The sequence below is a fragment of the Corythoichthys intestinalis genome, chromosome 7, assembly GCF_030265065.1.
Source record: "Corythoichthys intestinalis isolate RoL2023-P3 chromosome 7, ASM3026506v1, whole genome shotgun sequence".
Lineage (NCBI taxonomy): Eukaryota > Metazoa > Chordata > Actinopteri > Syngnathiformes > Syngnathidae > Corythoichthys > Corythoichthys intestinalis.
Window position 1 is genome coordinate 42,951,908 of NC_080401.1, and position 25,211 is coordinate 42,977,118.

The window sequence follows — 25,211 nt, forward strand, 5'->3', positions numbered from 1 at the left end:
CATGTAGCATGTATCACTGAGTGTCAAGACACAGCTGTGAATGGCCACAGTCGGATTTTATGGGTGAAACATGATAATATAACAAGGGTCGCGATGCAGAAATTGCAGACATCAAGGACTGGTTGAGATGTATATTTTCATATATTTACCCTTTTAAACGTTTTTTGTTTTTTTTTTCAAATTTTCTCTGTTTGGATCGATTATTTATCATCTAAAATATTGGGGAAAATGCGACTGTAACAAAAAAATACAATAAAGCGATAGTTATGAGGTAGATATCCGTGACTTTTTTACAGACACCATTTTTTTCAGTGTGACGTAATCTGTTTAAAAGTTTAAAATATGCGAGTGAATAATTCTTTAAAGTCGTCTTTTTTTTTTTTTTTTTAAACGAAATATTAGACATCAGTTAATGATTCTAAGCTAAAATTGACATTTTGAATAATAAATATATTTAATTACCTTAGTTTTAAGGCTGGGTTGCAACAAAAGCGGTTGTGCGACGTCTGTAAACGGGGGTTTTCAGGGTAAAACGGACAAATTAAAAATAGTTCGGGGGCTTAATGCGCCATGAATCTGCTATGGAAGCATATAGACTTATTGTTCTGTCAAACACAACAGTTTTTTTGGCTTAAAATACAGCAGTTTATTTTAAAGAGGGGTGCAAGAGCAGAAACTGCTTTTTTCAGTATTGTCTGTTTTCCGCCATATAGATTGTATATTTTGTGTAAGGTGTTCAAAGCAGGCTACTAACATGTTCATGCCGGGCATCCCTGGCCCCATTGAGTTTGGAGGAGGTCTCATCCCTCCACCATAATTCTGCAGTAAGATAACATGAAAAGATGCACTGTCAATAAAGCTTAGAGGTAAATACTTCATCAGTTAAATACAGTACTTTTGGTAGATTTAAACAAAATACAGTTACTTGGAATAGAGCGTGCAACAAAACCTGGTAGTGTATCTCGATGCAGTGATGCTTCGTATATTGCAACAATTGAGTTTTTGACTAGTTTCAAGTCAATTTGGAGTGTTTTATCCGAAAATGTTGGCTAATGAAATTCAGAATTGAGGACTTTAGAGGTCCTACACTTTATGTTTACTACCTTGCTACGGATATGTGCGTGTTTGTGTGTAGTGAGTGAGGCTCCACTCCGAGGAAGAGTTTTGTTCAGCAGACGATTACACTTGTCGAGCAGATGCCACACCAGCTGCCCGTGCGCTCTGTGCCAAGGGTGGCATCGTCGTAAATGGGGCCCCCAGTGCAGGCGGGAGGGGGTCACAGAGTGCGTCTGTATGTGCCTGTGTGTTGTGGGGCTGCTGTGCAATCAAGCAGCTGTCCAGTCATTGTCATTTAAAAGGACACGGGACAAAACAGCAACAGCCAAGAGAGTAAAAAGGAAAGTGTGTCATGTTGGCACAACTTTTGGTAAATGTGTTGGCAAGTGTGTGATATTCCTCCCAAGGTGGAAGTCGGCAGGCGGGGAAGGGAGTGGGGGTAAAGTGGGCAGACTCCAGCGAGGAGCCCAGCTCACATTAAAAAGTTGTCAAGTTGGCAATGAAAAGTAGTCTGCTCCGCAGAGAGTGAATTTGCTCTCGCTATGCAAATCGGAAACATAAATAGCCAATAGTCAACGATAAGCATGCAGTGTCTTTAGAAGTGCATCTTTGTTTTTATAAGAACAGACAACACTTTTATCATGCGTATCCCATCAGCAGTGTTGGGCACGTTACTTTAAAAAAGTAATTATAGTTACTCACTACTTCTTCCAAAAAGTAACTGAGTTAGTAACTGAACTACTCTATAGTAAAAGTCACTAGTTACCAGGGAAAGTACCTATTTCCGTTACTTTAAAAAGAAGTTGTTGTATGTCAAAGAATTTGAAATTTTCTGAGCAGCATTCGAGTCAGTTGAATAGAGAAAAACAGACAGGTAGTTGTATTATAGAACCTTGTAATATTTATTGCACCTCACCAGCCAGCAACAGATTTAGCCTACATTTGAAGTGTAATAAAAATAAACAGATTTGAAGGGCTTACCACAGATGTCGACAAAAGCTTTGCCCCAGGACATAAATTACACTTTACATGCACGTTCTTTCCTTTAATTTCGACCAACTTGAAATAGTGTTTATATCTCCACCTCGTAAAGGACAAATTTTCCTCTGAATGCTCTGCCATCATATCCCTCTGTATCTGTTTTGCGTGTGTGTGTTTGCCGCACGCGCTGTTCCGGTTTGTGTGTGAAAACACCGGCTCTGAAGTACGTGCGCTATTAGGCTCGAGCGTTAACGTCATAGAATGGGGGATCACGTGAGATTTGACAACAACGCAGCCATATTGGAAGCAGGTCTGGCTCACGGGACATTAAACTTTAACTTGCCAATTCGATAAAGAGACAAACTCGTTACTAAGGCGGAGAACCAGGGGTGAAAGTGGGCCAGACGGTCAGGAACGCAGTTCCGGTATAAGATTCAGGGCCAGAACGCAGTTCCGGTATAAGATTCAGGGCAGGAATGCTGTTCCATGGTAAGATTCAGGGCCGGAATGCTGGTCCGGTACACGGTGCTTTGATCCCGAAAATATGACGGCAACTGTCAAAATGCTATGATTAAAAAAAAAAAAAAATGCTAAGCTGCCACACATGCATTTCATCTCCAAGAAGAAAACAATCTGCCAACATCAGAGTTGCATACACAAATGTTAACAACAAGCATAATAGAGTGCTTGTGTAACGTAATCCGTTTCCACCAATATTTATTATTTATTTTATTCCACGGACGGCATGGAGGTTTCCCAGCTGCTGCAGTTATCGGAGTCTGACGATGATGAGTCACGTTAATGTGCGAATGCACGCAGCAAAGCAAAACGCCTGGACTCAATTATCCGTTCAATTGGCTGACATACTGACATGTGATCAGCAGAGATAGTTAGCTCTGATTGGTCAAATGTGCATGTTCTCTGGAACAGCAAAAAAAAAAAAAAAAAGGGTTGTTGAATTGATGCGACAAAAAAGGGCAATGCAACATAAAGTGGATCAAATCTTTAAGAGCAATGAAAGAGTTGAGGAGGCTTATTTATCATTTTTTATTATTTTATTTGCTCTGATGGGGAGGTTCAGAACATCTTAGCTGTCAATGTGCACTTTGGACTGATATTTGTTCATTATGTTAGGCTACTTATTAATTTCCTTATGATTTAAAAAAGTCAATGCCTGCGTGATCTTCAAAATATATTCCATTTCACTCTGCATAATAGTCATTTGTACTTATTTTTCTGAATGTATGTTACTTATATCTTTATTATTTAAAAAAAAAAAGTTAATATTTACATTAACTTCAATTTTGATATACATCCTATGTTCTTAAGCAGTTAAAATTGAGATTTGGCATTTAGTATGTGAGGAAATGAGGGAAAATAAAAATTAGGAGATGTAGGTTGGGGTTATTGCTGTTTTTGTTAACTTTTATTTTGCAAATCATTGAAAAAATACAATTTTGAATGAAAATCAGTTTTGTATGTGGTATAGAAACAACTGTGCTAAAACAGTTTTCTTTGCATTTCAGTAGTTTAAGTGTTATGACCCCCCCCAAATGGAGTAAAGATGTCGATGGGCTTCCAGAGTTACGCGAAATGGACATTCTAATGTATTTATTGCTTGGTGTATGTTACTAAACTCATCAGTGATTCCGAAATTACAAATCGCTACAAAGCTACGAACAGTTTTGCTGCGGATGGGTGCAGGACCTGCACATTATGACCGTATCAAACGGCAACTCCATCGTTCTTGCAAAGGTAGGCTATGTGTGTTTACTATTTTCACTGCCATGAACCTGAACGCAGCCCAAGTTTTGGATGACAAATAAACAGAGCAGGCTGGTAGTTTCTTCAATTTATTCAGAGTAAGTAACGCACCGCTTTTGACCGTCAGTAACGGTAACGGCGTTGTAACGGAGGAAAAAATCATTAGTTAGATTATCCCGTTACTGAAAACATATAACGGCGTTATTCCCAACACTGCATGCATGCATGCAAAAAGCATGTTTTTTTCATATTTCACGCGGCATTTTATGCTCCTGAATGAAATGGACCGCTTGGATGTGTGTGGAAGTGATCGATGCTGGGTCCATTCTATGTACAATTAATGCAAAAATGCTTGTGGGGTTTTTCGGTTTAGAGTGATGTTGATTTTCGAGCGTTACAAATTAACTTGTTTGGTGGCTGAACAAATCTATTCTCGTACAGCTCAAAAGCGTACTCTTGGTTGTGGCCGTACTTACAATATTGGATCTGATTGATTTATACAGTATTTATAGCCAAAACAAATGAATCGTTGACGTTTCTTACTGTCCCACCATGTTGGTCCTCATTATAGTAGCGAAGACGGAGTAAATATAATCTACACAAAGAAACTGTAACCCAATCGACTCACAGCTTCAAAAAGTAAGGGTTACATTATGTCAGAAACTCGTTCGGTACACCTCCGTTCCGAACCGAGCACCAAGTACCGAAACGGTTCAGTACGAATATATGTACCGTTACACCCTTATGTGCTATATACCTGTACCCCCTGTAAATTCAGAATTTAGTACCTGTGGGCCCATGCCTCCCATTCCTCGTGGGGGATTCATTCTCATTGGACCACCCATGTTTGGATGTCCTGTATGGACAGACAAAGAAACAGCCTTTACCAAAAATCACTAAAGTACTTCTTAAATTTGAATTATTACAGAAAATCTTTGTTGAAAGAACACATTTTGAAATATTGGCCTTTGCATTACTACTACTACGACTAAAACCTCTTAGCGCCTACCATTCTTTCCCTCAGGGAAAAAAACCCTGAATTTTAACTGTAATGAGGCCTCAATTTTCAGGTGAATTTTTTTATTCAGTTTCCGTAATCAAAACAACAGCTCCTACTGAGGCACGTAAACAGGAGCCGCTTTTACAGTGACATTTAAAAAATGGCATTTTCTGATGTTTTTCCTTTTTACTGTGTCATTTTTAACAACAGAACTGTGCCAAAGAATAAAAAAAACATTGACCCCATAATAGATGTTTGGTAATTGGGTGTTTCTACCTTGAGGTCTGGTTGGGTCCAGGCTGTTTGGCAGGAGAGGTTGTGATCCGGGGATGCTCCCGGGTGGCTGGTTTGGCATGCGGAGTGCGGGTCTTGGACCACCGGGGTACCGCGGCGACATGAAGGGCTGCAAAAATATGATGAGAAATGTTCATTGTTATTTTTATATGTTTTTAAATGTACTGTATGTAAACTACAGCTAACAGCCACTGGACAATTGTATTCTTTGACAACAGGGAGCGCTATTGTAATGCAGAACAATGCACTTGCTGACATTCATTTCCAAGTTTCATGTCATTCCCAGGCAAAGAGGTACTTTGGGATGAGTAAGACCTCAGGTGAGGCATTAGGATGAAGGAAAAGACAAATATAAAAGGAGGGGACGGTTAAAAAAAAAAAAACAGTCGCTTTGTATGGGGCAATTCAATATAAAGGGAAAGAGGCAGGGAACGGAAGAACAAAAAAACACTGGAGGAGTGTAAGTAAGTGGCAGTCTGCATTTTGTGTGGCTCACTGCTTATTATGTAACGAAGTTGTGACTTCATTGTCACATAAGCTCTGACTATAAAATATGGAATACATGAAACACTCACTCATTGTCCTGAAGTATTTCTTATATTATATATACTGTATATATGTCATATCTTATATTGGATCTTTTTTAGTTGTGCACATGTACTTCATTTTGGGTCCTGTATTTTTGTTGATTGTTAGAAGGTCTTAAGAAGACGTACTTTGAACCAGTGATGGGTGAAGTACATACTTTTTTTACTTAAAGTGCCTGTGACAAAAAACAGCATGTATATTTCATATTACATGTAGTATTTTATGCTCCTGAATGAAATGAACTGCCTGGATGTGTGTGGAAGTGATGGATATATTTATTCAATTTTTTTGAATCCCGCGCCATGAAAATGAGCGTCTTCCGGCTCGAGTCTCGGTTTGAGGAAGAAGGGGAATGTGACGTCAATGATAAGATCATCTTCACTATCCAGCATAGGCGGAGTTTGACTTTTGGGGGGCACAACATGTTGATGACCCCGAAACGCAGTGTCAGCAATAAAATTAACTTACAAGAATATTTATAATAATAAGCTGACAATGAGTGTTTTTTTGTTTCCCATCATTCTTGAGGGGAATTCTAAATTAGGCTGCTTAGGCAATACTTTTCGCCAAGATCGTCATCCATTGAATATGGTACGCTAGCTGGTGTCGTGCCAATGTAGTTACCCCGGTCAAAAATTCTATCCCCTGGGCGGAGCCATATGGAGGTAAATTTGTGTCTTTATTATTCAATCAAAAAAAGCTTCAATTAAAAAAAAAAGTTGCTTCAATCAAAATATATATTTTCAACCCGAAAAAAACAGAAGTCGCCTTTATCAAAAAAACAAAACAAAAAGTGCTTGAATGCAAAAATAAATTTGTAACTCAAAAATCTAAAAAAAAAAAAAAAAAATTTTTTTAAATAAAAAATGCATGTGAAAGTTATTTTTCTTTGACTTTTTTTATTGAAGTTTTTTTTTTTTTTTTTTTTTTTTTTTTAATTGAAGCAACTTTTTTGATTGAAATTTGTGTTTGAGCCACATTTTGGCAAGGACATTTTTGTCTTTATTATTCAATCAAAAATAAGTTGCCTCAAAAAATATATATTTTCAAAAAGAAAAATCACTTCAATCAAAAAAAAAAAATTCAATCATAGAAAAACTTTTTGAATGCAAAAAAAATATTTGAGATTGAAAAATTTTAACACTTAATTTTTCATTGAAAAAGTTTTGATTGAAGCAATCCTTTTTGTGTTTGGGCCATATACAGTGGGGAGAACAAGTATTTGATACACTGCCATTGGGTTTTCAATCATTCAATCCTCCAAAACAGTTGCTTCAATCAAAAAAAAATATTTTCAATTAAAGAAAAAAATCATTTGAAAAATAAAATTGCCCTCCCCTAATTTTTTATTTTTATTATATGCAAAGCAAATGACTGTCTAAGGTGCTAGTCACATGATCTGTTCGAAAAATAATCTTAACCCTTTATAAAAATATATTTTTTTGTTCATTTCATTCATGTTTGTTGCAGTTTCACTGCTTACAACTTTTATATATATATAGGAAAGTCAATAACATGCAATGACACTTTTTGGCCACCAAGGGGGCCTGGCCCCCCTGCCCCCCTCTTAAATCCGCTTATGCTATACAGCCATATTATTGTATTCAGAAGGACAGCGGATTCAGCTGATTTTGCGGATTAATTTGTTTATTTTTTTGCGCCATGCCAGCCCAATGTGCTGCAGGCTTTTGTTGCTACACCAGGGAGAGTGGTCTGAGGCTTTTTGGAATTCGAAAAGATCGTGTTCATCGCGAAGAATGGGCAATACAAGTCCGACAATCTAGAGACCAATGGATGGATGACAAAGTGAGTAATCTACGTGTTTTATGTTATGTCAAATACTGGGATCATGGAAAATGTTTTAATAAGGAGGTGGCTTGGATTTTGTGGTTGACAATACTCCCTGTCCACCGAGAAGGCCACTCGGCCGACGATTGGCGGCTTGTTGCACACCATGGTCGCCGGCCAATAAAGGCGTGCCTGCCAACAGAGTGCTTTCCTCGGCTTGGCCCCGAGCAGCCTCCCACTCTCGTCTCCTGTTCTCAATTGTGTAGACTTCCACCCCCCTCGGTCCTCGTCGCGTGTCCGCCTATCGAGCGCTATACTCGGCTTTGGCTCGGGTCCACGTCGGCCGGTTTGTCCACCAAGAATGCGCTATTTTCAGCGTTCATTCCCCTCTGCATCCCAGACAACGTAGGAGAACGACGAGCCGAAACTTGCTCCCCGCCTGGGCCTGGCCGATCGGTGAAGACACCGCCGCCGTATGCGACATGAGTGGGGGTAGTTTCGTGTGATTTTTCATTTTCGAAAGGCGAGAATTAGACTTGGAAGAGCCGCTTGGTTCTGGTTAGCATGTCACCTAGCTGTCACGCCTCCTGTTTTGTTTACGCTCTTTCCTCCTACTCCCAGGCCGGCGCAGGGAAATAACAAAAACCGGATTTAAAATATCATTTGGGAGGTTCAAGAAGTCGGCAGTTTTGACCATTATGCAGTAATTTAGCACTGTCGTACTAAATAAATGCATTTTTAATATTTCATATTCCATTTAGCACAAGACTTTTATTTGTCCATGACCATACAATTTATTTAGCAATTGGAGAAAAATACTTACAGTTGTGGTCAAAAGTTTACATACACTTGTGAAGAACATAATGTCATGGCTCTCTTGAGTTTCCAGTTATTTCTACAACTCTGATTTTTCTCTGATAGAGTGATTGGAACAGATACTTCTTTGTCACAAAAAACATTCATGAAGTTTGGTTCTTTTATAACTTTATTATGGGTGAACAGAAAGAAGTGATCAATTCTGCTGGGTCAAAAATATACATACAGCAGCGCTAATATTTGGTAACATGTCCCTTGGCCATTTTCACTTCAATTAGGCTTTTTGGTAGCCATCCACAAGCTTCTGGCAAGCTTCTGGTTGAATCTTTGACCACTCCTCTTGACAGAATTGGTGCAGTTCAGCGAATTTGATGGCTTTCTGACATGGACTTGTTTCTTCAGCATTGTCCACAAGTTCTCAAAGGGACTTTGGGAAGGCCATTCGAAATCCTTAATTCTAGCCTGATTGAGCCATTCCATTACCACTTTTGATGTGTGTTTGGGGTCATTGTCCTGTTGGAACACCCAACTGCGCCCAAGACCCAATCTTCGGGCTGATGACGTTAGCTTATCTTGAAGAATTTGAAGGTAATCCTCCTTCTTCATTATCCAATTTACTCTCTGTAAAGCACCAGTTCCATTGGCAGCAAAACAGCCCCACAGCATAATACTACCACCACCGTGCTTGACGGTAGGCATGGTGTACTTGGGGTTAAAGGCCTCACCTTTTCTCCTCCAAACATATTGCTGGGCATTGTGGCCAAACAGCTCGATTTTAGTTTCGCCTGACCACAGAACTTTCCTCCAGAAGGTCTTATCTTTGCCCATGTGATCAGCAGCAAACTTCAGTCGAGCCTTAAGATGCCGCTTTTGGAGCAAGGGCTTCCTTCTTGCACGGCAGCCTCTCAGTCCATGGAGATGAAAAACACGCTTGACTGTGGACACTGACACCTGTGTTCCAGCTGCTTCTAATTCTTGGCAGATCTGCTTTTTGGTGATTCTCGGTTGAATCTTCACCCTCCTGACCAATTTTCTCTCAGCAGCAGGTGATAGCTTGCGTTTTCTTCCTGATCGTGGCAGTGACAAAACAGTGCCATGCACTTTATACTTACAAACAATTGTTTGCACTGTTGCTCTTGGGACCTGCAGCTGCTTTGAAATGGCTCCAAGTGACTTTCCTGACTTGTTCAAGTCAATGATTGTTCAAGTCAATAATCACTCACAAGAAATTGCTAATTCGTGTTGCTGTATGTATATTTTTGACCCAGCAGATTTGATCACTTTTTCTGTTAACCCATAATAAAGTCATAAAAGAACCAAACTTCATGAATGTTTTTTGTGACAAAGAAGTATCTGTTCCAATCACTCTATCGGAGAAAAATCAGAGTTGTAGAAATAACTGGAAACTCAAGAGAGCCATGACATTATGTTCTTCACAAGTGTATGTAAACTTTTGACCACAACTGTAGATAAAAAGAATATCCTGTAAAAGTATTGGAGAAGAGAGATTAAAACAACGATTACATTTTGCTGCTCTCTGTCGCATTTTCCTTGTTCTGAATATTCCCCCTCAATGGGCTTACTTCTGAATCATCTGAAATCGTTACTCTGCTGAAGTCATCACCCAGATGGAGGCGCTAGAGCGCTATCATGGGAGGCGGGGCTAAACGGTAGATTAAAAGACTTATTTCTCGTCATCTGTGCCTTGCCAAATTGTTGTATTGTCGAATTGTCCCAAAATATGATTTTATAATGCTCTTTAAGATATTTTTTATTGTGTCATGGGCATTTTAAGTAAAAGTGCAGATACAGGTGCAAAAAATTACTTAAGTAAAGGTATCTAAGAAAAAAAAATACTCAAGTAAAAGTACAAAAGTACTTGCTTTTAAATATACTGTACAAGTAAAAAGTAAAAGTAGTTTCTCCCGATGCAAAAATGCAATATACTTTTGCAGAATGGAAAAAAAGCAAAGCAATAAAAGTTACTACACTGTAAACAGAAGCTTAACAAGCTCAAAAACTCCAAAACCTAATTAGTGGTTGCAGGCAAGAATCAGGTGCATACCGCCACCTAGTGTACAAGAGGGTGCAGCACCCATCTGAAGGCGCACTGCTACACTGTTGCTTTTCATTGGTCAATATCTTGTTCACCTGCCTAATCTTGCTTGTACTTGCATTGCTCTCTCTAGTGATCAATAAGAGTATAGTTCCAAAGGGCTTATCGATTGCAATTCACAATGAGAAAAAACCCCACAACATGTTACTCAGGCGACAATTTGAAAAGTAGTGGAGTAAAAAGTACAGATACGTGCTGTAAAATGTAGGGAAGTAAAAATTATCACTTTGTGTTTGTACTCTAGTAGAGTACAGATACACAAAAATGTACTTAAGTACAGTAACAAAGTACTTTTGCTTCGCTACATTCCAACACTGCTTTGAACACACACAAACCGATAAGAATGGCTGTAAGAAATCATCTTGACTGATTTCCTTCTTTATGGGCTTCTTTTGAGAGTGGTTTCTTCTCGCAAATCTTCTCAGAATGAGCTGACAAGAGGACATTTTAAGTATTCAATAATTACGCAAATTCTTATGTGTGGTTAACACTGAGGTCATTTTGTGGGGTCATGTTTTTTTATTAACTTGTTAATGCCTAAATTATGTTTTGTTTTGTTGTTTTCTTAAATGTTTTCATTACATTTATATTGGATAATATTTTGCCTCCCCTGTTTGACATCCAATTGAAGTACTAGTGCTGCATGCACATATTTTGCAATGGACAATAAATAATAATAAATAAATAAATAAATATAAATTATTTTAAAATAAATTGAATGAATTAATTAAAGCAACCAATTTTGGGAAAAAAATAATTATTTAAATAGTAATAAATTCAAAAAAGAAAAAAAACCCCCACAAATTAAAAAAAAAAAACCATGAATAATCAAAAATATAAATACAGTGATCCCTCACTACTTCACGCGTCAAACTTCGTACCCTCAGTCCATCGCATTTTTTTTTTTCATTTAAAAAAAAAGTACGGATGAGCTGTCCCGAGCCAATCAGCAGTCTCACGCTCGCTAGCTCCCTCCCTCTCCCTGCTCTTTGTACGACAGAGAGTGAACTGGAGTTGCCTATTAAAGTTAACGATGATAGACAGACAGTTAAGGTGTCTTAATCGTTGTGACAGTTCTTGCCAGAGACTCGACCTTCAAAGCGCCTCATGCGTAAATCATCGTTTAACTTGTTAAACAGCTGCTGTGGCAACTCGTTGTGTCTCAATGAAGCATTTAATAAAGACAAGCATTTTTTTTTTTTTTACTTCTTTTTAAATGGGATTGGGCATCTACTTTTTTGTTTAAAAATAAGTTTTAAATATCTTACTGTCCCGCAGAATTATCATAATTATTAATTTATTAGTGCTTAAAAAACATTTATTAAAATATTAAAGTTTTTTTAATTATAGTTTGGGGCAAAAGGTAAAAAAAAAAAAAAAAAACATGTCTTATATTTATCTCTTTCCAATAATAGATCTGAAAAAATACATAAAAAAATAAAAAACTCACTTATCGCGGCGGGTTCTGGTCCCCATTTACCGCAAAAAACGAGGGATCCGTGTATGTTACTTATTCTATAGCCTAACAAACACAACATAACAGGCTGAGTGGGGGGAAAAAACATATACGGACATTTGACTTGTGATAACCCTTGGGGTGTGTGGTTAGTAGCGCTTTGGATATCTATTCGACGGGGAGCGCAAATCAACTGAACACCAGTGAAAGTGGTATAGACCCCCTCAGGGCATAACAGAGGTGTCATTCAAGTAGTTGTCAGTCGACATACTGTATAATCACAAATGTTATGAAATTATTTTAAGTTAAAAAGTTCCCTAGTGTTGCTTTAAATGGCATCCTTCTAGATGAATGGATTCTTGAAATGTGTATCACTGTTGAAAAAAATGAATTTTTGCGTATTGGCAGACATGAGCAAGAGGCAATTAGAGACAGTGATCTTGAGGAAGTAAACAATATGCAATTTAGTAACCATGGCGAATTCAGTCTCCCAGCTGAGATGAGAAATGGATGAGCAAACAGATTTCAAGAACGCATTTGTACATTTAAGGAACGCCATTAGGGCTGCAGATATCGAATATTTTAGTAATCGAGTAATCGACTGAAAATTCCATCGATTAATTGAGTAATCGGATAAAACTTTTTTTTTTTTAGATAAGGAGCAATTATAAATATACATGAGAAAAAAAGACATTTTATCTAATATTGAACCATTTTCAATCAATCAAACGACTGCCTCAAAACATCAATGCTCTGGAGGAGATCTGCATGGAGGAATGGGCCGAAATACCAGCAACAGTGTGTGAAAAGCTTGTGAAGAGTTACAGAAAACGTTTGGCCTCTGTTATTGCCAACAAAGGCTACATAACAAAGTATTGAGACGAACTTTTGGTATTGACCAAATACTTATTTTCCACCATGATTTGCAAATAAATTATTTAAAAATCAAACAATGTGATTTTCAGTTTTTTTCCCCCACATTCTGTCTCTCATGGTTGAGGTTTACCCATGGTGACAATTACAAGCATCTCTAATATTTTCAAGTGGGAGAACTTGCACAATTAGTGGTTGACTAAATACTTATTTGGCCCACTGTACATCTTGGCTTGCAGTAAATGAGTTAGACATGGTTGATAAGGAAGTTAATGAAAATTGATAGGCAGTGTTTGAGTGTCAGGTGTAATTTTTTAAAAACTGTCGATTTAACGATGACTTTTAAGTTATGTGACGCCATCTTGACTTATCACAACTGTTTTTCTCTTGTCTTTTTTCCTCCGTGACCAACTTGTTGTGGGTTTATGCGCGAGGAAGCGTGCTGTTGTCAGGCCGTACTGCAATATTAATGCTTTTCTGATGGACTCCGGGATGGCGAGCGCCTGGCCGAGGGGAAGAAGCCCCTCCAGATGCATCTACGCCCCTTCCAGCCTGGCCCGCCGCTGCTAAATTATTCATCCGGCACGCCGTCGTGTATACCGCTAGACTCTAGCCAGCCAGAGAGTGAGTGTGTGAATAAGGAAGTGCGCCTGTGCGTATGTGTGTGTTACCTGTCCGTGAGGGCCCATCATGGGATTGCTGGGGTTGTGTGGAGGAGGCTGCGTATGAGGGGAGGGCTGAGATCCTGGGGGACCCTGGAGAAGAACACACATTGCCATGTCAATAAAAATCAAGACTAAATATCAACTGTGACTCAACAAACGGTTGACTGACGTCCTCTTTTCATCCTTCTGTGAATTTCAATTAGTTTATCACTCGTAGACATCGAAAGAACATTTGTTAATTCAATGACAAAAGCTGCCAATGTTACCACACACACAAAAAAAAACTGTAAAACTGAAACACGGTTGCACAAATGTGCACCTTCTTCAAACCGAGATGTTGTAATGAGCAGAATGAACCAATCACATTCAAGCACATGTTAAATGACAACCTTCAAGTGTCTTTTGTTAACCCAAAATCAATTGAAGATGTTCTAGCCGCCTTTTCCTGATATTTTGTTTTCTTGAAGACGTTGAAAGGTTTTTTTTTTGTGTGACATTTGTATAAGTTTAACCCTTTAATGCCTGCAATATGAAGCAATTGTCAGAAAATCACAAAATTTGAAAAATAAGGGCTTAATGAAACCTTTTTTTTCCAAATTTGTGAAAAAGAGAAAAAAAATTAATATGTGCAATAAGCGCTCTAATATCTATAACCCTAGTTAATCCTGTTTTTTTTTTCTCATGGAACCTGCGGATGCATGAGTTGACTCCATCATCCTGGCATCCATTATTATTTTCTTGAGGAAAGATATTTCAAAATTCTGAATTAGTCTCAAAATCATGCAAAGAAGTGTATCAAATGTGATACATTTGGCAAGAAGGGGTTAAACTGTTTATAAACTCCTCATATAATATTGCCTGTCTACATATGTTGCACAACTCTGTTCAAAAGTCAATTACACAAAGTCATTTGGGTTTAAGAAAAGTTATTTTTAAAAACACAACATGTCTGACAGTACACTTCAACCGATGTGACAACCCTGATAGCAGGTGACTGTGCACCATTTCCGGCGTCATCTCACCAGATCCACATAGCAATCATGCCCACTGTACGTCAGTGCGACAGATGCAGCGGGGATCATCAATCAGACGGTCCAAACCCGATAGCAGGTGACTGTGCGCAGGATCCGGCGTCAGCTCGCTAGGTTCATATAGAAATCATGTCTGCTGAACGCCTCAGTGCACCGGATGCGGCCAGGATCATCAATTTGACAGTCCAAATGATAGGTTACACACTGGTCCGGGGCGGACAGTGCAAACCAGTTGCGCTAAAAACTGTCGACGTGTGATGTCACAACAGCGCGCACTCTAAAGGCGGACATACGCTGCGACACTGAACAGGAGAACACGCAGGATTCAGGACACATCATCTCGACGTACGGAAATGTTTATGGTGAGTGCTTTATTCAAAGTCATAATTGTGTTTTGAAGTCACTTTTTGACTGCTAAACAAATTATTCAATCGTCCGTTAATAAAATGGTCGGTGTATCGAAGTGATCTGCCACGTCTGCTAGTTAAGTAATTGAAAGTTTGTTGCATAACAGCATATGGAGGGAGAAAGCATTTACTCTGTGTTGCTTTAAATCAGGGTTGTCCAAACCTTTTGCAAAGGGGGCCAGATTTGGTGTGGTAAAAATGTGGGGGGGCGACCTTGGATGACGTCCTTTATGTAGAACAATATATTTAAGCAAATTTTAGCTAGCCATTCTGCATGTCACATTTGCTTTATTATTTTTTTAATCAATAATTTCAACAATCAATGGCGTTCTCTTTCGACTCTCGGGCTCTTGCGAAATACTACTGGTGTGAAATAAACTAGCTTCAAGTTTCTTCAATTTCTCGCTACGTATCTTCCCTGTAATCTGTTGTCGTACATGTCAGCGTGTCATGTTTGGTAATATCGCCTAACATTGAAATGCAGCGACTGTCTTTTTGCAAATGAGGCAGACAGTTGTTGCGTATTTTAGTGAAGAATAGTCCAATTTCCACCTATCCTTGAAGCATCGACCGTCACAGTCAACTTTTTGTTGTTGTTGATTGTCGTCATTTTAGAAAATTGGGAGTAAAGGGTCACACGGGGTGATGTTGCTTAGAGTGCGGCTGCATTTTACTGGGTAAATGAGGAGCAGCATTTAGTGTGTAAGATACTTCATATGCTGGTAGCAGTACTGCTGACCAATTTATTAAGTCTGTGTGTGGGCCAGACGTTATTGATTTTATGACAGAGGCTGGGGGCCGGATGAAATTTGACCACGGGCCGCATTTGGCCCCCGGGCCGGACTTTGGACATGTCTGCTTTAAATGTTTCAATGTTTGAATACTATTACCATATTGGTCCAAATATAAGACGGCCCTGATTATAAGACGACCCCCTCTTTTTCAAGACTCAAGTTTGAAAAAAGACTTTTTGAACACCAAATTAATTTTATACAGAAAATAATTACAGTACATAAGAAACAAATGATTACAACAATATATTTGAGAGAAAAAGCATGTTATTTTGCCTCATTCAAATCTTAATATCTGAACTAAAGTGCAATCATTTGTAAATCATCATTTGTAAATGAATGGCTTCGGGTTTTTGAAATGTAAATAAACCAATCTATTGTGATAAAACAACAAAATTGCAATAACTGCATTAACCATCAAAGTGAAGTCTAACTGTAACTGTAGTCTTGAAACAAATCTGAATAAGTAAAACATTGCAACAAAATAATGCAAACTGGTTAAACTTTAGAGTAGCTGAGATCGCTCATTACAAATCATCGCTTCAATGATATCTGGCGCCATCTAGCGTCGTGAATGGGTATAATGTCTAGACTGCGAATACAAGACGACCCCCACCTTTTCAGTCTTATTTCAATGCAAAAAACCCTGTCTTATATTCGGGCCAATACTGAAACTGAACTTCAAACTGAGCCCCTCCTTCTTGTATTTGTGTAATTGTGTCACTGCCTTGATTGCACAGATGGGTGAGCCTGGGCTCGGGTGCCGCTGATCATCGTCAGCAGCTTACTTAAACCGGTCCTTGGCCTCACAGCATCATAAATCAACAACTCACCTATGTGACTTGCAGCTAACAAAGTCTCTTGTAATCCTGATACTTAGCTCATTTTTGCCCCCCCCCAGATCCTGTACTGCTTGCCTGCCAGAACACCTGCCTGTTCACCTGTTCTATGACCAAACTGCACCAAAGTTTGTCCCCACTGCCAGTTTGCTTCTGTCAAATACAGTAATCCCGAGGTTAATGGAGAACAGAATCCGCCGCGATAAGTGAAAATCGTGAAGTAGCGCAACCCCCCACCCAAATTAAAAAAAAAAAAAAAAAATTTATAAAGGGTATTCCAAAATGTTTGACACCATTTCATAGGCCAATAATTTTGACAATTTTCATTGGAATGACCTACAATTTTCGTGTGTAACGCTTGGCATTTCTATCTTTTCAAGTTAAGAAATGCCGTTCACTTCAAAAGAAAAGGCATTTTGATAAGGCATTTTGCAAGCGGCGCTCATATTGAACATTTATGAAAATCTGTCATAGAACCAACAAATATTTGTACTAAAGATGTCCCGATTGATCGGGATGCCGATCGATCGGGTCCGATCACGTCATTTTCAAAGTATCGGAATCGGCAAAAAAATATTGGACATGCCTTTTTTTAATATATATATACAGGTGTGCACATATTTTTTTTGCCCAGGTTCTCCGAGGAGGACCTGGCGATGTGACTTGGTCCTCATTGAGCTTGAGAGCCGACCCGCCTGATGCGATAAAATTATGACAAGCTTTACTTGGAGCCAATTACCTTTAATTAATTATATAAACAATTAACGCTTGATTAACATCAACTGGCACAACAAAATTGCCATTACTTTGAAGTGAAAAGTAAAGAAATAAACATAAAAGCACTAATTCAAAATAAAGGGCATTCATATGCGACTCCCACATTAACTCCAAGCCTTTGTAAAAGTGGGATGTCCTCCTCATAAGAGCTCATTGAACGTGCATGTTTAGCTTTGTGAAATGCGAGCAAAAACACATTTGTCAGTGCATGGCACTTTTCTTCAATAACTTTTTTCCGCCACTTGTCCATTGTCTGACATCGATAGTTTTCTTAATTGCCACATGCTCTGTTTTTTTCGTGCTTTTCAAAGTTTGGATGGCTAAAATTCTTTGACCCTACATAAAATGCGCTGCTGTTATTCACGACATTGGGATTCTCACGGCAAAAGTTGCACCACATTTCCATGCTAGCATCATTTGCTTCTAGCCATGGTACCTGCTGCCGCCACTTTTCAGCAAAAGTCCTTTTTTCCCCGGTAGCTCCGGTGTTCTGCCAAAATATCCTACGTCGGCGAAACGTCTTACATTAGTCGAATTTGACACCTAAAGTACTACCGTACGCTCTAAACTTGTTTTGTTTAGATGCATACAGGAATAAGGTACTAAAAAAATGCCTGCAGAAAATACTTAAATGTAGTTATATCAAATAAGGACGGTTTAAACACGCTACGTGACTAATGTGGTCAACTGCTTCAAAGCTAACACAAAAAAATAATGGTTAAAAGTATGAGAGGGTAATACATGCAAAAAGTATCTTTGAGGCTGTGAAAAGGTTCTAAATAACTAAATAAAAACAAAAATAGTGAGTAATCGCCGTCGCTAACCGATGTGCGCATGCGTGTGAATGCATGCGCAAGCGCCCTGAGCATTGTGTAGGACATTTCGCCGCGTAGTAAGGAATGGCCGAACACCTGTGACGTCTCTGTCGTCCAACTGTCTTTTGACGGGGGTTGGGGAACACGGAAATAATTACTCAGTGGGGCCTGCCTCTTTGACATTTCGAGAAGTGATTTTATCGTGTCCGCCGCAAATACAGTAGTCAGCCATTGGTACGCAAAAGCGTATAGAAGCCGTTGAGGCCCAGCGCGTTTGTCTACCTCCAGTACGCATGCGCGCATGCGGACCACTTATGTGCACCCCTGTATATATATATATATATATAGGCAATGTGGGGAAGAAAGGTAGTAGTTGATCATTTTCTTAACACCCTATGTTCTTTCTCAACGCAGAAAAGATATATCAATTGATGCCCCTAAGCACAGTCATGGTTGCACTTGGGCATGGCTACAGTATCATTCACTGAAAGCTCAACAAATACACTACGCAATATTTAATCACAATATTTAGTCACAATATACAAAGTCACATTTATCCTTTAAGAATTACAAGTCATTCTATCGGTGGATCCCTCTCGCAGAAAGAATGTTAATAATGTAAATGCCATCTTGAAGATTTATTGTCATAATAAACAAATACAGTACTTATGTACTGTATGTTGAATGTATATATTCGTCCGAGTTTTATTCATTTTTTTCTTAATGCATTGCCAAAATGTATATGATCGGGAAAAATGATCGGGAATGATTGGAATTGAATCGGGAGCAAAAAAAAAAAAAAGCAATCGGATCGGGAAATATCGGGATCGGCAGATACTCAAACTAAAACGATCGGGATCGGATCGGGAGCAAAAAAACATGATCGGGACAACCCAAATTTGTACTTTTCTTTACAAATTTAACCAATAAAACTTTGACCTTGAACATAAAGTATATTTAGTTTCATTAAGATCCATCAAGTAGTTTCCGAGATATGGGCAATTAGAATGGGGTAAACCATTTTGGAACACCATGTATGTTTTTTTGTGTGTGTTCAATGTATTTATTCAGATTTAGCATTGGAAAGAGATACATATAAGACATGATTTTTCCATTTTTCCCCAAAGTATAATTGAAAAAAAAAAAAAAAAGAGTATTTATATTATATTTTATATATATATATATTTATTTATATATGTTAATTACTGGTTTTTAAGCACTTCAAATGTAATAATAATGATAAGTTTTAAACATGTTACTGTCCCACTGAATTCTTTTCAAACAAGAATAGAGTACTGTAGTAGCAAAATGCTTGGCTATATTAAATGCTTCAGTGAATGAGTCCACTCAAACTGCTTCCTGACACACAAAGAGTTGCCACAGCAACTGTTTAACAAGTTAAACAATGATTGACACATGCGGCGCTTTGAAGTCTGCGGCTCTGGCAAGATCAAACCCAAACATTTGTCAACATCTTTAACTTTAATAAGCAACTCCGATGCACGGGCTGATGAACAAAGAGCAGGGACAGGGAGGGAAGGAGCGAGAGTGAGTCTACGCAATCGGTTCGGGACAGCTCATCTGTATTTTTTTTTTTTTTTTTTAATTGAAAACAAATCCGCGATGGACTGAGAGCGCGAAGTTTGAAGTGCGGAGTAGCGAGGGATCACTGTACAATATGTTGTTTACAGTGTAAAAATGGGTCATCTTTATTGTGTAGTTGCTTGTTCCAATGAAAATATTTTGTCAAAAAACAATGCTGTATTCTTATGGTGCTTTAATATGTTAGCATTAATAAATGGCATGAAATGAAGTGTTGTCATTATTGCTTTTAATAGATCAATTTAATTTGAAATATAAACACATTACAGTATGACATATTGAATTAAATGGACCCCAAATTTAATACTTAAAACGTTTTTGATACAAATCTGGCCCAGATTGGGTAACGTGTGTCATATCCGGGCCATAAATTAATGTAGTGTCTGCTACTTTGGACTAGTTCTGACCCAAAACTGGTTGCTGATCCGGCAAGTTACTCCCTACTGAATTTGGGCCATTGTTCAAAAAGACACTGGGACAGATCAGTTTTACCAAATTGGGTGAAAATTTGCCGTCCGCTCCAGTTATATTTTGCTATCTGGGTATCTGCTCCTTCTTTCAAGCACTCAGCTGTCAAGTGACATGACGTGTTTGTGTGTTTAAGTGTGTTTATGTATTATTCTCCTTTCAGGTGTTGTGTTACGTGCACAACAGGTGTGTATCTAACATCTCAGCGAAAAGACAAAAGGATTACGGGATTACTTGGAATCTAACCTGAAACACACAAACTAAAACTCACGCATGCAGATGCGGACATACTCCGTAATTTTACCGGCATGCAAATCAGAAAGCAAAACACGCTCATTGTCACTGAGGTAGAGCTGATTGTTTTCCTTTATTAATTTAACATTTGTTTTATTTTTAATATGTGCAGTAGGAAATTGACCGGATTAATACAAGGATTACTCTCTCTGAAGTAGTTATTTATTCCAAACAACTGAAATAGCTCCAAAGAAAACCAATTACATTAAGGGTGCCAAACTCATCTTTGTCATGGGTCACATTGTCGTTGTGGCGCTCATTTCAAGGCATCGCTCTTTTTGGAAAAAGAACATAAAGACGTACAGGATGAGAACCAGGCATTCTCAGGTTCATTAAAGACTCGTTTTTTAAACTTATTATTTCTTTTAAAGACTTCAGTCAAGCCAGCCTGTAGCCTGAATGACGAACTCAAGCTATTTGCTAATGGTAAGTACAGTAGTCTTTGTTTTCCATCTCAGCAGTCATCCAGTTATTTCCTGTCTCACTCTGTTGCTGACGTAATTGCCGCGTGAATTCCGTTTTGGGAGACTTGAGAGTCAAGACCGCAGCCACATTCCCACAAATGTGGCCCAGATCAGATTTAAAACCACATACCAAAGTGGCCTAGATCGGTTTTGAAATTATCCGCTTCCATGCGACTCGGCCCGTTCAGACCGTTAAGAATGCGTCTCACTCGAGTCGGATTAAGGGGAAATGATTGGAATTGGGTCACTTCAGCCTGCAGTATGAACATGCTATTTATGTCGTCCAACTAGGGCTGCCACAGTTATTTGAATTGATAACTATTGAGTTATGAAATTAATCGTCAACTATTCTGATAGTTGATTAATGATTAACTCATTCATTCCCAGCCATTTTCACCGGAGCAAGGCCCTTCGCTCCCGGCCGTTTTACTGGATTTTGACTGATTTTGCAAGGCCCACATAAAATTCTGGTCTATTGCTATATAAACATGAAACCCACCAAAAGAAAGATTAGACCCTCTTCTTTCAGCATAAAAAAAGTTAGTTCATATCTTTTTCCATTCTTTAGAAATCCGCATTAGAAAATAGCTTAGTTTGAGCAATTTTCCAATTTCTGATGAAAAAACGGAGACATTGAGCTTTTGTAAAAGTATACATTTCAAATGTTTGACTTTAACACAGCTATATTTAACTTTTGTGACATCCCAAACATCTGAATAATGTTTTCGTTCAACAAAATAACATTAACAAAAAGACAAATAGAGCTTTTGATCACAAAGTAACAATTTATTTACACATAACTAAACTATTGTTATGTGTAAACGGGGAAGGCTCTCGGCTGCTCCCAGTTGAATGAGGTATCTCCAGGGGTGAAAGTGGACTACTACTGAAATGCAAAGAAAACTGTTTTGGTCAGTTATTTCTATGACACATAAAAAACTTATTTTCATTCAAAATTGTAGTTTTTCAATGATTTGACAAATAAAAGTTAGCAAAAACAGCTATAACCCCAACCTCCATCTCCTAATTTTTATTTTCCCTCATTTCCGCATATACTAAATGCCAAATCTCAATTTTAACTACTTAAGAACATAGGATGTATAGTAAAATTGAAGATAAATGTAAACATTTACTTTTTGTTGTGTTTTTTAAATAATAAAGATATAAGTAACATACATTCAGAAAAATAAGTACAGATGACTTATACTATGCAGAAGGAAATGGAATATATTTGGACGATCGCGCAAATATTGACTTTTTTAAATAATAAGGAAATGAATCAGTAGCCTAACATAAATGAACACATATAAGTCCAAAGTGCACATTGACAGCTAAGATGTTCTGAACCTCCCCATCAGAGCAAATAAAACTAAATATTAGGGTTGTTCCGATCATGTTTTTTTGCTCCCGATCTGATCCCGATTGTTTTAGTTTGAGTATCTGCCGATCCCGATATTTCCCAATCCGATTGCTTTTTTTTGCTCCCGATTCAATTCCAATCATTCCTGATAATTTTTCCCGATCATATCCATTTTGGCAATGCATTAAGAAAAAAAATGAATAAAACTCGGACGAATATATACATTCAACCTACAGTACATAAGTACTGTATTTGTTTATTATGACAATAAATCCACAAGATGGCATTTACATTATTAACATTCTTTCTGTGAGAGGGATCCACGGATAGAAAGACTTGTGACTTTGTATATTGTGACTAAATATTGCCATCTAGTGTATTTGTTGAGCTTTCAGTAAATGATACTGCAGCCATTCAACCCAAATGCATGATGGTAAGTGGAACCATGACTGTGCGTAGTGCTACCAATTGATATATCTTCTCTGCGTTGGGAAATAACATAAGGTGTTAAGAAAAAGATCAATTGCTACCTTGCTTCCCCAGGGATTGTAAGGCTTTAGCCTATTAAATAAAGGCTCCAAAAGCTGACAAAATCCACTCTACTCATTTTACGCTGCCTTTTATCTCTCTATATAGGTAAAACGGCGCCAATACAGATAGAGCATGACAATGCGTGAGTGGGTCATGCAACGCATGCATTAATTGCGTTAAATATTTTAACGTGATACATTTTTGAAAAAATTAATTACCGCCATTAATATATAAATATTAAAAAAAGGCATGGCCGATATTTTTTTGCCGATTCCGATACTTTGAAAATGACGTGATCGGCATCCTGATCGATCGGGACATCTCTACTAAATATGATAAATAAGCCACCTTAACTCCTTCCTTGCTTTTAAAGATTTGATCCATTTTCTGTTGCATTGCCCTTTTTTTTCTCTTTTTTTCTTTTTTTTTTTTGCTGTTTCAGAAAACATGCACATTTGAAACAATCAGAGCTAACTATCTCTGGTGATCACATGTCAGTATGTCAGCCAATTGAACGGATAAATGAGTCCAGGCGTTTTGCTTTGCTGCGTGCATTCGCACATTGACGTGACTCGTCATCGTCAGACTCATATAACTGCAGCAGCTGGGGAAACCTCCATGCCGTCCGTGGAATAAAATAAATAGTAAATATCGGTGGAAACGGATTACGCTACGCAGGCACTTTATTATGCTTGTTGTTAACACTTGTGTATGTAAATCTGATGTTGGTAGATTGTTTTCTTCTTTGAGATGAAATGCATGTGTTGCAGTTTTGTATTTTTTTTATTTTATTTTATTTTTTTACATAGCATTTTGACAGTTGCCGTCATATTTTCGGAATCAAAGCACTGTATACCGGCCCTGAACCTTATACCGGAACTGCGTTCCTGACCGTTCCTGTCCACTTTCACCCCTGGGTATCTCCCAGTAATCTGATGAGTCCGGATCAAGACCGGTCTCACTTTTTCATCATCTTCATCATCTTCATCGTTGGTTTCAAACTCAGGCTCAGGAGTGATGTCAAATAAGCGAAAAATAGCTGTGTTAAAGTCAAAGTTATGTTTGAAATATATGCTTTCACAAAAAGCTCAATTTCTCTGTTTTTTCATCAGAAATTGGAAAATTGCTCAAACTAAGATACTTTCTAATGCTGATTTCTAAAGAATAGAAAAAAGATATGAACTAACTTTTTCTGCTGAAAGAAGAGAGTCTAATCTTTCTTTTGGTGGGTTCCATGTTTATATAGCAATAGAACAGAATTTTCTGTGGGCCTTGCAAAATCAGTCAAAATCCAGTAAAACGGCCGGGAGCGAAGGGGGTTGCACCGGTGAAAATGGCTGGGAGTGAATAAGTTAAAAAAAAACAAAAAAAAACTTGAATGCCCTTGTCTTCAGTGTAAATCTACTAGAAATAAGTGAAAGTTATCTGCCACTGCTTCAACTAAATTTTGCTCAGATTTTTTGAAATAAGAAAAAGAGCTAGCTGAAAGTAGGCCTAACAGATTTATTTTAAGAACAAAAACTTGTTTGTCCGAGTTGTTTTTAATTCAAGGATAAATATTTTTCAAAACATTATTAATTCCTGTGATTATAAAAACAAAACAAAAACGTAAACAATTTTTGATAGCATGTTTTTTCATTCCATCACATTCACACTTTTTGCTTTCAATGACACTGAATCAGTTACGATTGTACATTTCCTATAAAAAAAAAAAAAAAACTTAAAAAACAATCACTTCCTCTCCCCGAGCCTGTTGACTTTTACGCTGTCATGAGTGCGCTAAAGCCTCTTATTAAGCAGACAAACAGCTCGCAGCCGGCCTGAAATCCATCCCCCTGTTATGAAAATGTTAGTTTAGTCGGACATGCGGCGGGGTCTGGACGTGTTGGCACAGTAATGAGTTGTCTATGTGTGTGTGTTTTGGGGTGGTTAACACCTGCTGTCCTGGCCCTCTCCGTCTCTCAGCAGGTTCACGCTGGGGCTAATACAGCACGAGCTCCGTCTGACCTCAGAGGTTATTGTGGTTGTTGCCAAGCCAGCCATCCGGCCAGTGTGCGCGCACTTGTGTGTGTCTAACAAGACACCCCTGCAGGGTCCGGCTGCACTGACCCAGATGCGGCTTCTTCTCTATATATTTCGCACGGGCTAGTTTTCCTCACTTAGGACGAACTGGCGTTGACATTTCCCTGCTTCATGCCTGGCTTCAACACTCCCCTTTAATAATTCACTCTATCATCTGAGAAGGAGCTATTCTACTACTAAAATCACCACTTGGTAGTGTGCCTCATGGGGATAATGTGATGAAGACGCAAGCACGTCTTTTACAATCCTCATTATACAGTGTTTTGAAATTCTAATGATAGGTGCATGCATTTAAAGTGCGTATGACACCAAAAAGCATGTTTATTTCATATTTCACGCGCTGTTTTATGCTC

The 25,211-nt window shown here is 38.3% G+C and overlaps 1 protein-coding gene across 2 annotated transcripts in view; it reads right to left on the bottom strand.

Moving 5' to 3' along the window:
- Nucleotides 1–25,211, bottom strand: part of ssbp4 (single stranded DNA binding protein 4) — a 258,011-nt gene that overhangs the window by 17,716 nt on the left and 215,084 nt on the right. For both annotated transcript variants that reach the window (XM_057841125.1, XM_057841126.1), the window contains exons 6-9: nucleotides 13,404–13,487; nucleotides 5,078–5,204; nucleotides 4,590–4,657; nucleotides 755–819 (exon numbers count right to left, since the gene is read on the bottom strand). In XM_057841125.1, coding sequence (XP_057697108.1) covers nucleotides 755–819; nucleotides 4,590–4,657; nucleotides 5,078–5,204; nucleotides 13,404–13,487 — 344 coding nt within the window. The remainder of the gene's footprint in view (nucleotides 1–754; nucleotides 820–4,589; nucleotides 4,658–5,077; nucleotides 5,205–13,403; nucleotides 13,488–25,211) is intronic.